Raw genomic sequence first — 15,441 nt, forward strand, 5'->3', positions numbered from 1 at the left:
CTGCCGCTGAAGTTCGTCCACTTGCGTCACGTACTCTTCGCAGCGTGCAGCGAACATTGCACGCAGACCTGGACAGCGCATGGTTAGCAGGGTTTAACACGACGTAGAGATAAGCGAATGAAATGGAGGGATATTGGAATTGGAAGCGTATCGGAATTCCCTGCGGAAGATGAAGCGGAAACTAGTTCCATAATGGAATGAAAGGCAGCATCTTTACACATTAATGTATATAAAGTTATGGCAGAAAAGAAAAATGTGTCAACCAAAAACCAGGTACATCGTAGATAGTTTAATAGTTTACTGCATCACATTCCGAAATAAGCGCGTGATAATAGATCTGTTTTTTTTTTAGCTAAATTTCTTGTGCACCGCTCATCTTTTCTCTTTTTTTTTCCAGCGTGGAGAGAAAAAGAAGAAAAATGAACCATGCAAGAACTTCATCTAAAAAAGATAGGCCTAATGACTAGTCACATTTAGGAAGAAAATGTTATATGCAGGTACGCTTGGTAATTTTTATGTAATACAGTAATTATGGCAGAGAATCAAAGAGTTTGAAAAATCCACCGCGATACACCATAGTATTAACAGCAATGAGTTCATTAAGACTGATAATCAATTTTTAATTGACGTTAGTAGACATGTGTTAGTGGGACAAAATAAAAAAGTTATATTATTGAATTTCACTAATAAATGGATAGGTTTTGTAAAAGTATCTTACAAGTGGGTAGTTTTTAAAATGGTTTTAGTGAAGATTCATAGGGCAAGAAAATTACTAATATATTTATAATTATATCTCTTTCTATATATATAAAATTTTCTTTTTCTGCATAAATTTTTCTATTAAATTATTAAAACATCTAGTCACATAGGAAAGATAAAAAGGGATACAGAAGTTAAATACTCACTCGAGAATGTCGCGGCGTTTTCTTTTAACATTCTAAGCTCATTCCTCAGCTTAAGCATCGTCTCGTTAACAATGCTCTTCTCGTTCTCGTATTTGCTCTTCAGATTCGTTAATGCTACTTCTGCTGTATTTTTGTTTGATTTAAGCACTGTTCTTAACGTGGCGATCTGTTCCCGTTTAGCAGACAACAAGGCCTTTAATCTGATAACTTGCTCTTGAAGATCTGTTACGTCTGCTTTATTTTCATTGACAGACGCTGAAAAGATCGAGTTAAAATTAGAAATTACTTTATTGATCAAATTCAATTACGTCCATTAATCTTTAAGTAGGTAAGTGGTTTAAAGATAGACACAAGTTCGTAGGTGAGATGCTCAGAATACCTCCAAAAAATTTTAATTTTTTATATAGTTATATTTCTTACTAATATCAAAATAATAAACTTTAAGATATCTGAGCATGTGGGCAATACTTTTTTTTTAGAACAAGGTTTTAAAGAAAACTATACCTAGGTGGCTACTTCATCTATTCACTTAAAGAATAAAAACAAGCTTTTCATCAAGCACGAGAATATACTTACCTTTGCAAACGTTACAAATATTGGATTGCATTCCTTTGACTTTGGACAATTCGATCGTGTGTTCTACGGCGTTTCTGAGATGTTTTATTTGGTCCATCGCGGTCTCTATGTGTTTCGCAATTTCCTTCGCTTTGCTAAGGCTCTCCAAATCTTTAATCTTGATGTCGGTCTTGAATAGAGTTCTGCACCAATCCATCTTGCCATTCTCCTCCTCCTTTTCGGGTATCTCCGATTTCTCATGGTCTAGCACTACTCTCGAGGGCGTTTCGCCGTTAACGGTGCATACGTGATGATAGAGCTGCGCGAGCTCGTCGGAGAGATTCTGCAGATCGTTCTGAGCAGAATCGAGAAAACCGCCCGCTTCCGCGGTGAGTTTCGACAGAGTGGACACGTCCGATTCGAGTTGCATGCTCCTCTGTTCCGTGTCCAAGAGCTGAAACGAAGGGGGAAGGTATTGAGTACGCGAACGCGCCTTACCAGGTCGCAATAAATGCGTTAGGTACGTTTGTCTGGTACTATGTGTTTATCAGAAGTTCGTTCGTGAGATGAGTTTGAGAATAGAATTTATTAAGTAATCGGACAGTAGTTTAAGGTCCACAGTTCGCAGTTTTGCGAGTGCAATACGAAGACTTTGCGAAAAATGTATAGATAGATGATTTCTTTCTTCGAGCATTCGTGCAAAACAGGCTCGCGAGTTCCGACCGACATGCTACGTTAGATACGCGTGAAATTTAAATTTAGAAGGAAAGTAATCGATTCTGACTTTTCGTTTCCAAGCGCATTCTATCTCAAAAGCCATGTTGCATAGCGTATTATGATCCGTACGTTGTCTCTTTCGAGCACTCGATAGTAACATTCGTTCAAATGCGCTGATGCCAGGATCCATGTGTGAAAACATAAATGAATGTTTATAGCGTTCAGAGGAATAAGATTATTCTCACACGTGGATTTACATTTAATGGAATGAATATTCGTCAGTAGTTTAGCTTCGAAAACATGTACGGTTAAATATATGAGAAGTATCTTAGATAGGAAGCGATGTATGGGCTGTTAAGACACTGAGAAGCAAGTATCATTGTACGGATCATTAGAGGAGCCAACAAGACAAATTGTTATTAAAATATCTGGTAAATACGTCAAAGGGACCACACGTAACCCAACCTTTTCTCGAAGGCTCTTCTCTGACTCAGGTATCTGAAACGCCACAATTTCTATTCAAAGTCTATCATTCTTACGCGATAATTGCGCCAGTTTTATTGCACACACTTATACTCTCGTCACTAGCAAATTCTTGTTCTTTTTCTCTTTCATATCTTTTTATATATCTTACAGTACAGTTTTTAACTAATACCTTCACCCTTTGTCGCAAGTTTCGCGACAACGCTGTTACAAGTACATCTCATAAAATCGTAGTAAGATATGGATAAGCGTGTACCTTGTTCCTTAGATTCGTCAGCTCTGTTCTTAGCTGCTGCGTGGAGTCGGACACGGTTAAGCCGTTCTCCAATTCGGACAGATCTTTCTGCAACTGACTAATCTCGCGAGCGGACATTGTGCTCCATTGATGATATTGCACAACGGCCTGTTAAAACAATAGTGTCATTAATATAACGTTTTATAGCAAAGTATCTGAACGTAGGTTTTATTTATTTTTTTCATATTATAAAATTTATTTTAATTTTGAAAAACAATATTACTACGTTGATAGGAAAGCAACACGTTTAAAAATTAGAAACTTTTTAGTAGAGCATTTTTTAAATTCTTTCTGAATTGAAATAATGTTTTCATTAGGATAGTGAATATGCATAGCTTTACTTTCTTTTCGTATTATACTTTCAATTATAATGTAATTTTGAAAAATATATTATGAATTTTCACAATTCGAATACTACAACCTTAAATTTCATCCCCAAAAATTATAGAACATTTTCATATAAGTAATGTGTTGACAAATATGTCATTTTTCCACAAAAATATATTAGTTTTTAGAGTTGATTTCTTTTCATTATTTCAAAAAACGTTAATTTTTTACTTGTGTCATTTTTCTGTTAACGCATTTAAGCGACATATACATATAAATGTACCTGATTGAGTTTATCTAACGTCGTCTCTTCACTCTGCTTTTCCGGCAATTTCGAATGAAGATGATGTAACGATTGCACATGCGCTGCCAGCTGCACTATTCGTGCAACGAACGATTGCAATTCCGCCTGACTCTTCTCGACCGCGTACTGCGACTCGCGTAGATTTTGCGTCAGATGGGCCTTTTCGGTTTCCGCGAGTTCTAGCTGCTTCTCCAGTTTTTTCAATTCGTTTAGATGAATTTCAGAGAACAAGTCGACCTGTTTGTCGGTCGCAGATGTGCCTGGTTCTTGCGTCTTTAAGTCCGCCTCGATTCTACGCAGTGCAGGCGAATCATCCTCACCGTCACTGCATATCGTTTGATCCTCCGTGATGCCCCGAATGGAAAGCGCCAAATTGCTAAGATTGTAGATCGACTCGCTGTTGATTCTCTGGTCTAATTCCTTTTTCAAAGCGTACTTGGCTTCACGTTCGGCTTGCAGGGACTCCAATGCCTCCTCCATCTGCTTCTCCGCTATTTTCTTAAGATTCGTCAATTCTTCCACCTGACTGTTCAACAGTTCGACCTCCTCCGTGAGTCGTCGAATCTCGTGTTTGGCACCTTCAAACTCCACCTGACTTGACCGCAAACCGGACACTTGCTTCTGCAATGAGATATTCTCATCCTCCAGCTCGGAGTAGTCCTGAAGCAGACGAGTCTCCCGGAACCTGCACTCCCGCAACTCCGTTCGCAACGACTTGCGCTCCGTCTCCGCCTGCTGATGATCTTTCCCGACCTCCTCGCGCTCTTGCAGCGCGTGATCACGCTCTGCCTCCACCCGTTCCAATTCATGTCGCAACTGAAAACACATTTCCCATTCAGCCAAGTCTGTCGAAAACTGATTTTGTCAAATGCTAAAATTCTGTAGAGAAAATTTGATGTAAATTCAATATTGTTAATAAATTGCTGACAGATATGTAATAAAATCTGCTGATATAATATGAGAATTATGCGACAAAATCATGCAAAGCTTGCTAATAATCTGACAGTAAGTTAACGGCAAAAACTGATCAAAACTTTGTTTAGTTTTTGCTGTCAATTTCCTGTCTGGTTATGTATGTAAGATTTGCTAACAAAATCTAAATTTATAGCTAATATAACGGCATCAAATTTGTCACCAACTCTGAACAAGTTTGATGCAAACTTGGCGACAATTTGTTTGCTTACTGAGTTACGATACTGAATCAAAATGCATTTCCATTTTGCAAAAGTCGATAATTGCCGATACAAACCTGTTTCGTTTCGTTTTCTAATTCGATGATCTGCGATTGCAAAGACGTTTCCCGAGCGGCGCTCTCATTAAGAAGACTTTCTTCTTGCTCGATGCCGCTCTTTGCTGTTATTTTTGTAGTTGTTTGGAACTTTGCTAGCGCCTAAAATAACGACAAAATATACTTAAGTCAAGAGTAAATATACATCTTTATGCAAGAAATGTGTTTACGTGACGCATACACAAGTGATAAGAATAATAAGACCGATTATTCAAGACTGTCCAGCGAATATACTAAATTCTAAATAAAAAATACATCCAATTACCATCTCATAAGTATTTTTTCAAAAATGGTATTCCAGATTAGATAATTAATATAGATATCCGCGTTGATTGGCCAATGCCAATAGCAGGTACACTGAATGAGTCACTCCACATTCCTTCTTTAGTCAAATTAATACGGTTGACTCTATCTCCTGCTACCTGTTCTATTCTAAGAAAAAGGAACATTTCTTTCCGCATACTCATTTCATATGCTCGATGTAAAATGTTTACCGTGCAGTAATAAAAGTTCGCCCACGTCTCATTTGTATTCGTTATACATTAATCGCTACTGCTGCCGAGCAAACTGTCGCAAGAGCAGAATAAATTTTCTTTCTCTAACGGGCGTGTCGAGTGACGGAATCGCCCCAAAAGAAATATATTTTTTATAGTTGAACTAGTGTATACCGTTTGTGCTTAAAGTAAAATAGATATCTCTGGTGAAACTTTTTTAAATTCTTCATATAATTTTTAGGGTTTCTATATAATTTTATAACTTTTTGAAAAATTTTTCAGATTTTTTATAAGAATTAAAACATTTTTTAAAAGTGCTGAGAAAGTCTATCCTTTCTAGAATTTTTCATATATGTGATTGCAATAAAAGAACAGATATCTGAGAATAAATTTTATCTCTCATAGTAGTCTTTCATGACATGACATCAATATACTTTATATCTTTGATACAAAACCTTAAAACTTTTTTTAAAGTCCATATGTTAGAATGCTGTTCGTCACATTCCTCTGAATGTTCGCGATGTCTTGAAAATGTTTATCTTTCACGATGTTTTTGAACTTTAGGAACAACATGAAATCCACAATTTCTTTCTTTATCAAAAACTGTTTGGCCATCATTCACCGAATCTGGCTTTATCAGATTTCATGTTATTCTCAAAACTTAAAACATGAAATATTTTCAAGGACATTCACAGGAACGTGATGAGTACTCTGAATAGTATTCCAACTATGAACTTTAAAATGTTTTGAGGCTTTGTATCAAGATGTGTGAAGTGTATTGATGTCATGGAAGACTTACTCATGGAGTAAGTATCCAATAATAATAATAATAATAATTTAACAAATAAAATTTAATAATAGACCAAGTCAAGCATGTATTAACATAATATAAAATAGTATTATCATAATAGTATGTACGAGTACATGAAGTATTAACGTAATATAAAAATAATTACATGTCGTAAGTGAAATAAGTTTCAACTTTAATCACAGTCTTTATCAACCACACAATTAACAAAAGAGTTACATAAATAATAAGTATATCTAAATAATAATATAATATAAAATCTTACACCAAGGATTATTTTGAAAAATAAAGTATAACATTTTATCTGTTTTTACAGCCCTAAAATATTTGTCAGACCACCACATACATAAATTCTAAGATTTTTAAGACGTATCATTTTGCAATTTCAGACAAAAATTTATAAAATATATAAAAGTTCAAGGTATTTTTTTTAGAAATCTTCATAAATTTACAGTACAAATTCTTTAAAATGTTATGAGATAATTACAGTGATCATATGTCCTTTATTTTAAGTAGCTATGCTTTAGATTTATTTGTTTCTTCAAAATTCAATTTTGTCCTTTATTTTCCAATATTGTCCTTTACTATCCTTTATTTTGACATTATGGGAAATTCTTTTCTAACTAGCGTTCCAATGTCTATAATATTATATCAATGAGCAAATTTTTACAGGAAATATCTTACAGTTTTATGTATATAAATACAATTTATTTTTGTTAATTATATTTCTTAATTTTTTAAATTAAATTTATTCAAACTAGAGTTGTTTTCATTTTTTATTATTTCCAACCTTTGATTATTTCCGATCAAAGGTTTGTTCCAATACAGTCGAACCAGTTTCAAACTATCAGAAAACTGTCTCTAAATCTCTATTTAATTATACTGTGCAATAAAATGTTATAATGCACAAATTTTTGACAATTACGAACCGGTTTAAAAATATTTAAGAACAAAGCCCTAAAATTTGCAGATTTGTCCTTTATTTTTTTTTAAGAAAATATGGTCACCGTAGAGATAATACAAGAATTTTTTCACCAGGGATATGTTTGATATTTGGTAAAAGGGAGAAGAGGAGAGTTCCAAAATGCGGTCCAGTGTAACAATAAAAAAAAAAAACAAACCCAAGATCCTGGACATGCACTAACCTCCTGCGTGATCTCCAGCTCGTGCTTCGTGTTCTCGTAGAGCGCCTCGAGGTCGTTGCACCGCTGCTGCAGGGCCGACTTCTCCTCGAGCAGCGCGAGTCCGTACTGCGCCGACTGTATCTTCTCGGTGGAGGCCAAGTCGAGCTCACGCGACAGACGCTCGATCTCGGTCCTCAGCTCCTCGATTCCGTCGACGGCGGCCATTGCTGCCTACGCGATGACGACGGCGACGAGGTTGATGAGGACGACGACGACGACAACGAAGACTCCGCTGGTCTCCCCTCCGGCGTTGCTACTCCTCGTGTGTCACTCCCCCGCTTCCCCCTACTCCTCCCCCTTCTCCGTCGCCTCCTACACCACCTCCGGCACCTCGTCGTTATCGCGAGTGAGACGAATGGACGCCGGTCGCCGTGGTTGCACCGCCCGAGCGCGAACGCATCCTTCGATTAATCGCCGATCTTTTCCTTTCTTTTTTTCTTTCCCTCCGACGCCTCGTGTCGTGGCCTCCTGTCTTCGACGACGTACGCGACTCACCTACGACTCCTACCTGTCCTCCGGCTTTTCACATCCTACCTGCGATGCGAGAGCCACCATCACCGACCGTCACCGCGAGTGACACTTCGAGCCGATTTTGACAGACGCGGCGACGGCGCGGCGCGACGACGACGACGACGACGATGATGACTCGGGTGGATTCGGGGTGCGGGTGGGTGGACGGGCGAGATCACGCGACAACCGGATACGCGTGTTCCGTGGTTCTGCTTTTTAACTCGTTTCGACGTTCCGCTCGTTCATACGATTGAGAGACCACCCGATCTCCCTCTCGTTCTCTCCACCCCGCATCGATAAAGGCTACGTTTACACCGTGCTCTTAGTCCGCGACTATACGATAGGTGTCTTTGTTTAATATACAAGATAAACAAGGGCAGTATTCATAGTCCGTTCTTATTTCAAGACTGTCTTAAGTAATGTCTTAAGACGCTAATACAGCCCTCTGATTGGTTCATGACGTCTTAAGACTGTACTTAAGACGGTCTTGAATATAAGATCTGACTATGAATACCGGCCAAAGACACCTATTGTATAGGCCGCGGCCTAAATGCACGGTGTAAACGTAGCCAAAGAGACTTTTCTCGCCGCCTACTTGAGGATGAGGACACATGGATGTCGATATATATTCACGCATCGACGTCACGCGGTTATTTATATTTTTTCTGTATTCTTTCTACCATAGAGCTCGCTCGATCATCCATTCACTCGTTTCCTCCCTGTATCCGCTCATTCATCGGCATTTATAAGCGGCCAAGTAAATCGATGATAACGACTGCGTAGATAAAAATATGTAAAGCTGATTCGACAATGAGTCGGTAGTTCTAAGTCGAATCGGTGAAATTGGCCAACAGCCAACTTGTACGACTAAGACTACCGATTTTCTTAAGATTGACCAAATTGGACTTTATTCCTTTCCATCGGTCGAATTAAACGACTTGCTGTACAACTAACAACTAGTAGATGCAAAAAGTCAGTCACCTATCTAGGTTAAAACTGGTTAAGACTTAAGATTTCCGACTCGTAGAATCAGCATAATGCGTAGTTAGAGAATGTATGGCAGACGACAGCACCGCGGAGAAATGCAAGCAACCAACATAATAAAATAGTGTTGAAGTTTAGTTTTGATAGCAATAAGTTACGGCCCACTCATTCATAAGCATTCATAAGCGGCCAAGTTAATCGTTGATAACAATCGCGTGGATAAAAATATGTAATGCGTAGTTAGAGAATGTATGGCAGACGACAGACTCGCGGAGAAATGCAAGAAACTAACGCGATAAATCAGCGAAGTTTATACTCGTATTCGTAGTTGGATCTTGTACTTAAGGCTTCCTTAAATTTATCTTTAGATGTTCAGTAGCCAATGAAATAATTCGTATAGCAGATAAATTTAAGGAAGCCTTTAATATAAGACTATGAATATAGACCCTAGTCTTGACGAGTACAAGTTACAGCGATTTACCTGTCCAACACGCAATAAAAATTCTTCTCACATCTCCTATGTGGGAAGAATGTACCGTAGAATTTCGCTTTCGGAAATTATAAAAATTTACAATTTAATTTGCAGCATTGAGAATCGTTGCTGATTAACAATCTAGAATCGCAGAGCAATTCTCGTGTAACGCGTTAATTTTTCGCAAGCTTTCTCTTCCAGAAATTCCGAGACAAATATGCTGGACGACTGTTAATTAATTAATTAATCAATCAATCCCTGGCGAGTCCATTTAACGATGACACGTAGATTGCGTGAATTCAGGCCGGAGCATGCGTGCGTTGGCATGGTTATGTAATTCTTCTCAACAGACAGCACAATCTGTACATATTCAATATACATCTTATTATTCCTGAAACCATAAAGCGTGTTTACGGTTTCATATATATTTTCATAATTAGTAAGGCGCATTAATTGGACGAGATGTTTGGAAAGAGAAACTGGGAGAAAAACGTTATTCCAACGTCGTTTTCGTTTTCGAACGTCAAATGAATCTCTTAACGATCCTTACAGCAATGCAATTTAAGAAGGTAGTAATTAACTACTTGTTTCGTACAATGAACAACAGCGTTTAAAACTCAAAATAAGCAGTCTCAATCACTACCTTCCAGTGTTAAATTTCTATAAGGGAAGAGAATGTTTAAGGGCAGCTGAGCTTTAAATCAGTTTCATTCCCGGTCATATCACCTAATGTATATGTAGATTAATTTTAATTTCGGTTTAACTTACTTTTTATTTTTTTCATTGGAATTTCTGGTTATCTGATAACCTGAAACTCTGGTCTTATCAAAATGCTACTTTTGTTAAGCTTTTTTTGTTGGTTTAATCAGAACATTTTTCTCAGTGTTCTAATCTCACATAGCGAACCTTCAAAGGACTTCCTAAAAATTTCCCAAGACCTTAGATAAAGTGTACTATGTGGGATTCTGAGATAAAGAGTAGGTAAATTAAACCGAGATTGGAATTTATCTATCTTAAGAAAAATGAGCCTTGTAACAGATATTCAAAGCGTGATATCCTAAAACTGTAGTTATGTTGTCGCAGTAGAATCAATCCCTTAAGAGTAGGAAGGATCTCTAAAGAGAGGAAGGAACATAAAGTATTTGGGGGTAAACACAGAAAAAGAGAAGATCATTCCTTTGCCTCTCCGTACACATTCTATTTCAAAAATTCTGTTTAAAAACATAACTTCGAATACTTCATATTCTTTTTTTCTCTTCTTCTTCATCCTCCTTGTCTTCTTCCTTCTTTCTTTCTCTCTCTCACTCTCTCTCGTTTCTTCTTCTTTTTTTAAGTATTAATAGATTAGTTTAATATATAAGTCGAGCCGTGGACCCGGCGTGCGCCGCCGGTCGAATTAGATTCATACACTGTAACAGTCGTATTCTTTACAATATTCGTACGTAAGTCTTGTAGCAGAGACAAAAGCGCAGGTGCCCTAATCGCACTCGATTTTTTATTCTTTATAATAATTATTCGTATGCTCGTCTGAACCTCTGGTGCTATCAACGAACCACAGAGACCGTGTCGCGGAGGGAATCGGCTGTGTCTATCCAGACTATTTGCTATTACGTGTGATGTGTAGCTAAGTCATTCCTAGCCAGACAGTATAAAAATGACGTCTGAGAAAGGTCAACATCGTAGTACACGGACATCCAACTTCAAATTGTGAATTGACCCATCCTTCACTTCATTCTGATAACCAGCGAGAAGCAAAAGATCTCTCAAATTCGTCCAATTTGTCGTAAAGTCCGTTAAGACTAATCAAAGATTAAACACTCCCGCATGTCTTCAGACGTCCGTCTAGACACTTCGCGTCGTCCGGAATACTTGGTCCGACGTGTGTCCATGTATTGATAGCGCCAGAGGTCCGCGAAGGTCCAATATAGCGAAGTACAATTTGTTTGATCCTCTCCAAGTCTCGTCGTTGACGTGAGCACTAGCACACTGAAACTACGCAATGAGATCCGGCATATTTTTTTTTTAAGTCCCGCACAGTGTGTTAAGTGTATAAAATTGCTGCAGGACACCTGGGTTACTATAAGAAACACCCCCGGGTACGCCATTGTCCAAGAAGACGACCGGCTCCGGGCCTTTACTTCCACCGAGATAGTCAGGCACGCCTGGCTTCTGAACGTTAATACACAATTGTCGCTGCTGGTAGAACCACGGAAGCCGCGCGAAGCGTACGAGTAGCGTGGACGTCGTGCGTGGAATTACCCACGTCAGCGGGCCGCCTCAGCGACGTCCACGCGACGATCCGCCTTTTGGGCTTGAACAAAGACTAGCCCCTCCCCCCCATTCCGGATGATCGAATTGATATAGTTGCACTGCAGCTACTTAGCATAAACGTGGTCCGGGTATTTCAAAAAAGTAGTCGGGATCCTAATCTCTTATCCTAATTATAGTATAACTCGGCTTGCATTTTACTTCATGAAATACCGCGCGATCGGACGAGTCGCTGCGCTCTCGCTAATATAATTTCGCCGTATTAGGTACGCATGCATGCGATTATCCTTCCTTTTATATTCGTTTTATAAGAAAAAATCTCACTTTGTACTCGCATCGAGCGTTAAGTGGTCGTCCCCTGCGCGTGTGACGGGGAATAATAGTTTCTTTTTTTTTTCCCTTTGAGTACAACTTCCTTTTCTTTGATCGCATCATTTACAAAAATTTTGTCCCTACAACTTATGAGTTAGGAAAAAAAAAGACAGTATCGGTCATCACTTCGTGATTATACTCTATACATGAAAAATATAATTTTTCTCATGGAAATACAAACGATCGCAAAAATACAAAGGATCGCATTATCGGAATTAGTCACCAGCAACGACCAGAGTATAAGCTAGCTTTTTACAGTACAAAATACAGCTCCTGCATATGCATAAATATATGTATACACATATGCGGATATATATATACATATACCTAGTAACGAAGTATTTTCAGCAACATGTAAGGATATAGTAAGGTTGATACACTTCTTCCTCTGTGGGCTTTCTTTTTATCGCCTATCAACAGTCAAGCGACAGTACTGTATGAACAATATGAATCTATAGTCTTGTCGTTTAACAATTATGATTGTACGTACAAAATGTGTCAACTTGTACAGACCACCGTGTTTATATGTATATATACATACATATCGATGTAGCAATCATTTCGGACGTATCTTACTTGGTATTAATCACAACATATCCTTCTTTTTACGTTCAGAAAACTGTAGAAAGCGCATACGTTTTCTCTCTCTCTTTCGCCCTACTTTGAGTGTGTTCCATTTGAGTCTCACAACACTCGCGACCATTAAGTCCTTGTGTAACATGCGATAAATTGCCAAGGATGACTTCATGAACGTTGCGAGCATCAAGTGGAACGCACTCTTCGTCGAAATCGGAGGGTATGAGTTTAATTGCATATAAACCTGTAAACACTGTGACAATCCTACAACTATACTTCGTTTTTGTCCGTACCTATACAAACTAGACGAGTCCGGTATATAAAAAGAAAATAGAAAAAGAAACAAAAGAACGCACAAAAAGTGACACAGAGTACGATTAACATGCTACAAATGCTTCAAAGTATATTTTTATTGGTCAGTTAGTAAAATTCTTTTTCTTCTGATTGATAAATGAAATGCTTTGAAGCATCTGTAGTGAGATTTTGATCGCACGGTAATAACTCGATGAGATCCTCATTACATCCTTACACATTTAAAATTAGCGTTACTAAATCTTATTTTTATGCATTCAGGGTGCCGGCATGTGTTCTCGCATACTCTTTTCCCATGTTCTCGCGTTCGCTTCCGAATCCTTTTCTTCAATTCTTTCTTTCGTTCCTTCATTTGTCGATTTATGAGTGTCGGCTAGAGAGTTCGAGAGGGAGGACCGGAGAATACAAGATGCGTGGATGCGAAAAGTGATGCGACGTGAGCCCGTGCCTTGTGACTCGTTGATGAATCCGTGCCAATGGCGAAGACGTTCCTCTCTGTCAACGGGTAGCAGCCCGTTTACTTTTCGTTATTTTCATGTTTGTAATCGAGGTATCGTTATCGTAAAATTTGCTTTATTTATACAAATGCAAGAGCCGTCGAGGGCGCGCGTGGAAGTAGTCTCACGCGTTACATCAACACATCACGCAAAATCGCCAAACACGCGCCAAATCTCGGCAAGGCTACGTGTGTGCTTCCCGAGAATCCATACATCTTGCATCAGAAAACAATGCGCATACGAGACAGTTTGAAAGTCAGGGGACAGAGGATTCATGTCTCTACTCTAATTCAATAGAATGTTTATAATATTATTACATAGGTTGTGTATGTATGCATGGCATATGGATATGTGTGTGTGTGTGTGTGTGTGTATGTGTGAGCGTACGTGTGTAAGTGAGTGTATGTGTGTATACATCATATACGTGTAAATGTAAATGTCAGACGTGTTACTCGTAGAATGAACCCTGCTCTCATTCACACGTAGTAGCAAATGGTACGTGTACAAGTGTCGGTGTTCAACAGCAATAAAAACTTAAAGACATCGTTTAAGAAAAAAAAATCCTTGCGAAGAGAACAACGGTGGGCAGAGAGGGGAAGGAGATTAGGAATAAGGGCGAGGAGGGCTGGGGAGTAGACTGACTTCTGGGAGTTAGGAGCATGGAGAGATAGAAATCCGATTATGACAACGACGACGACAATGGCGACGACGACAACGAAATCGACTCATCATTGTAATCACGATGTGGTTACAATCGTGAACATGTCGATGACGATGACGGCGGCGACGATACGTCCTCGCTGATTACGAATTGTATGCTTCACGATATAAGTCCGCACATCTCTATCTATCTATCTATCCCCGGGAACGGCGTGCGCGACGGTAAACTGCTTATCATTATTAAGCGAGCGGCACGGATTCCGGTTATCTCCTACTTCCTGTCATCCTGATCGCATTCGCGGCTTATGTGACCAGTCTTGCCGCAAATGTAGCAAGTCTTGCCACCGGCCTCGGTGCAGTTACGAGCGATGTGGCCCGTCTTGTTGCAGTTATAGCAGCTCTGCATCGCAAAACGGCCGGAATCATTACCACCCTCCGGGCAGCTGCGCGCCATGTGACCAGTCTTGTTACAATTGTAACAACTCAACTCCGGTCCCTGTCAACAGCAATACCTGTCCAATCTGTACCACATGTTCGGCACGTCTTGGTGCTCCATGTTCAATTCCAATTTCACAGGTGTACTAACCTGCTGACAGTCTTTCGCAATATGACCGACACCGTTGCAGCGATAGCAAAGATCCTGATCCTCCTTGCACTCGCGCGCAAAATGTCCAAATTGGTTGCATTTGAAGCACTTCTCTCGGCCACGTCCAAAACCACCGTCTCTATCCCGGCCACGATCTCCTCTGCCTCCACCACCACCTTGTGGGCACTCTCTTGCAAAGTGGCCCATACGGTTACATTTATAACAAGCGCTCGAACTCATTTTTTAAGACCTGCAATTACAATTGCATATAGATAAATAATATACACACACATGTAAATAGTCAAGATAATTATTATATAACTTAATCTTTAAAACATAGGTCCAGTTTCGCAACTCACAGTTAACTCTTAACCAAGGTTCATCTTGTTTCTCATCTCTTTTCAATTCTAGAATTGGAAAGAGATAATGAACAAGTTAAATCTCAGTTAAGAGTTAACCGTGAGTTGCGAAATTGGGCTATAGAGCATAAATTATTCCAGCAATATTGCAGCAACATTGCAGCAACATTGCAAGGTTTCAGCAATATTGCAACAACATTGCAACGCTTCAGTAATGTTGCATCATCATCGAAATGTTCCCGCAATATTGGCAGCAACATTACAATGTTGCTGCAAGCTTTTGCGCTGCATAAGTATATAATATGTACAATATTGATTCCTTGTATCATGTACCCATTTTTTACGTCGCAACATATGCTACATATTATATACTCGATACAATTACATTACAACCTTAGAAAAATCGCGAGGAATGCACGTTCACGTTGCTCCGCAAAACGACTCTAGCTAGCGTTTATCAAGGCGGACGGGGGGGGGGGGGGGGG

At 39.1% G+C, this 15,441-nt stretch overlaps 2 protein-coding genes across 4 annotated transcripts in view; both read right to left on the bottom strand.

Moving 5' to 3' along the window:
- The window catches only part of BicD (Microtubule-associated protein Bicaudal D), an 8,493-nt gene extending 452 nt beyond the window's left edge, over window positions 1-8,041 (bottom strand). Inside the window, 8 exon segments of the mRNA XM_018458354.1 lie at window positions 1-68; window positions 906-1,160; window positions 1,482-1,914; window positions 2,643-2,675; window positions 2,917-3,063; window positions 3,566-4,402; window positions 4,836-4,976; window positions 7,322-8,041. The exon segment at window positions 1-68 is cut by the window's left edge and continues 17 nt beyond it. Of these exon segments, the coding sequence (XP_018313856.1) occupies window positions 1-68; window positions 906-1,160; window positions 1,482-1,914; window positions 2,643-2,675; window positions 2,917-3,063; window positions 3,566-4,402; window positions 4,836-4,976; window positions 7,322-7,525 (2,118 nt within the window). The 5' untranslated portion in view covers window positions 7,526-8,041.
- Window positions 8,042-10,659: 2,618 nt separating this feature from the next.
- The window catches only part of CNBP (CCHC-type zinc finger nucleic acid binding protein), a 6,302-nt gene continuing 1,520 nt past the window's right edge, over window positions 10,660-15,441 (bottom strand). For 2 of the 3 annotated variants that reach the window (XM_018458322.1, XM_018458323.1), the window contains exons 2-3: window positions 14,598-14,847; window positions 10,660-14,507 (exon numbers count right to left, since the gene is read on the bottom strand). In XM_018458322.1, coding sequence (XP_018313824.1) covers window positions 14,283-14,507; window positions 14,598-14,837 — 465 coding nt within the window. In that variant the 5' untranslated portion in view covers window positions 14,838-14,847 and the 3' untranslated portion in view covers window positions 10,660-14,282. Of the gene's footprint in view, window positions 14,508-14,597; window positions 14,848-15,349; window positions 15,397-15,441 lie in introns of those variants that run through there. The other variant, XM_018458324.1, reaches the window with a different exon arrangement.

Source organism: Mycetomoellerius zeteki, unplaced genomic scaffold, assembly GCF_001594055.1.
Source record: "Mycetomoellerius zeteki isolate Tzet28-1 unplaced genomic scaffold, Tzet1.0 scaffold72, whole genome shotgun sequence".
Lineage (NCBI taxonomy): Eukaryota > Metazoa > Arthropoda > Insecta > Hymenoptera > Formicidae > Mycetomoellerius > Mycetomoellerius zeteki.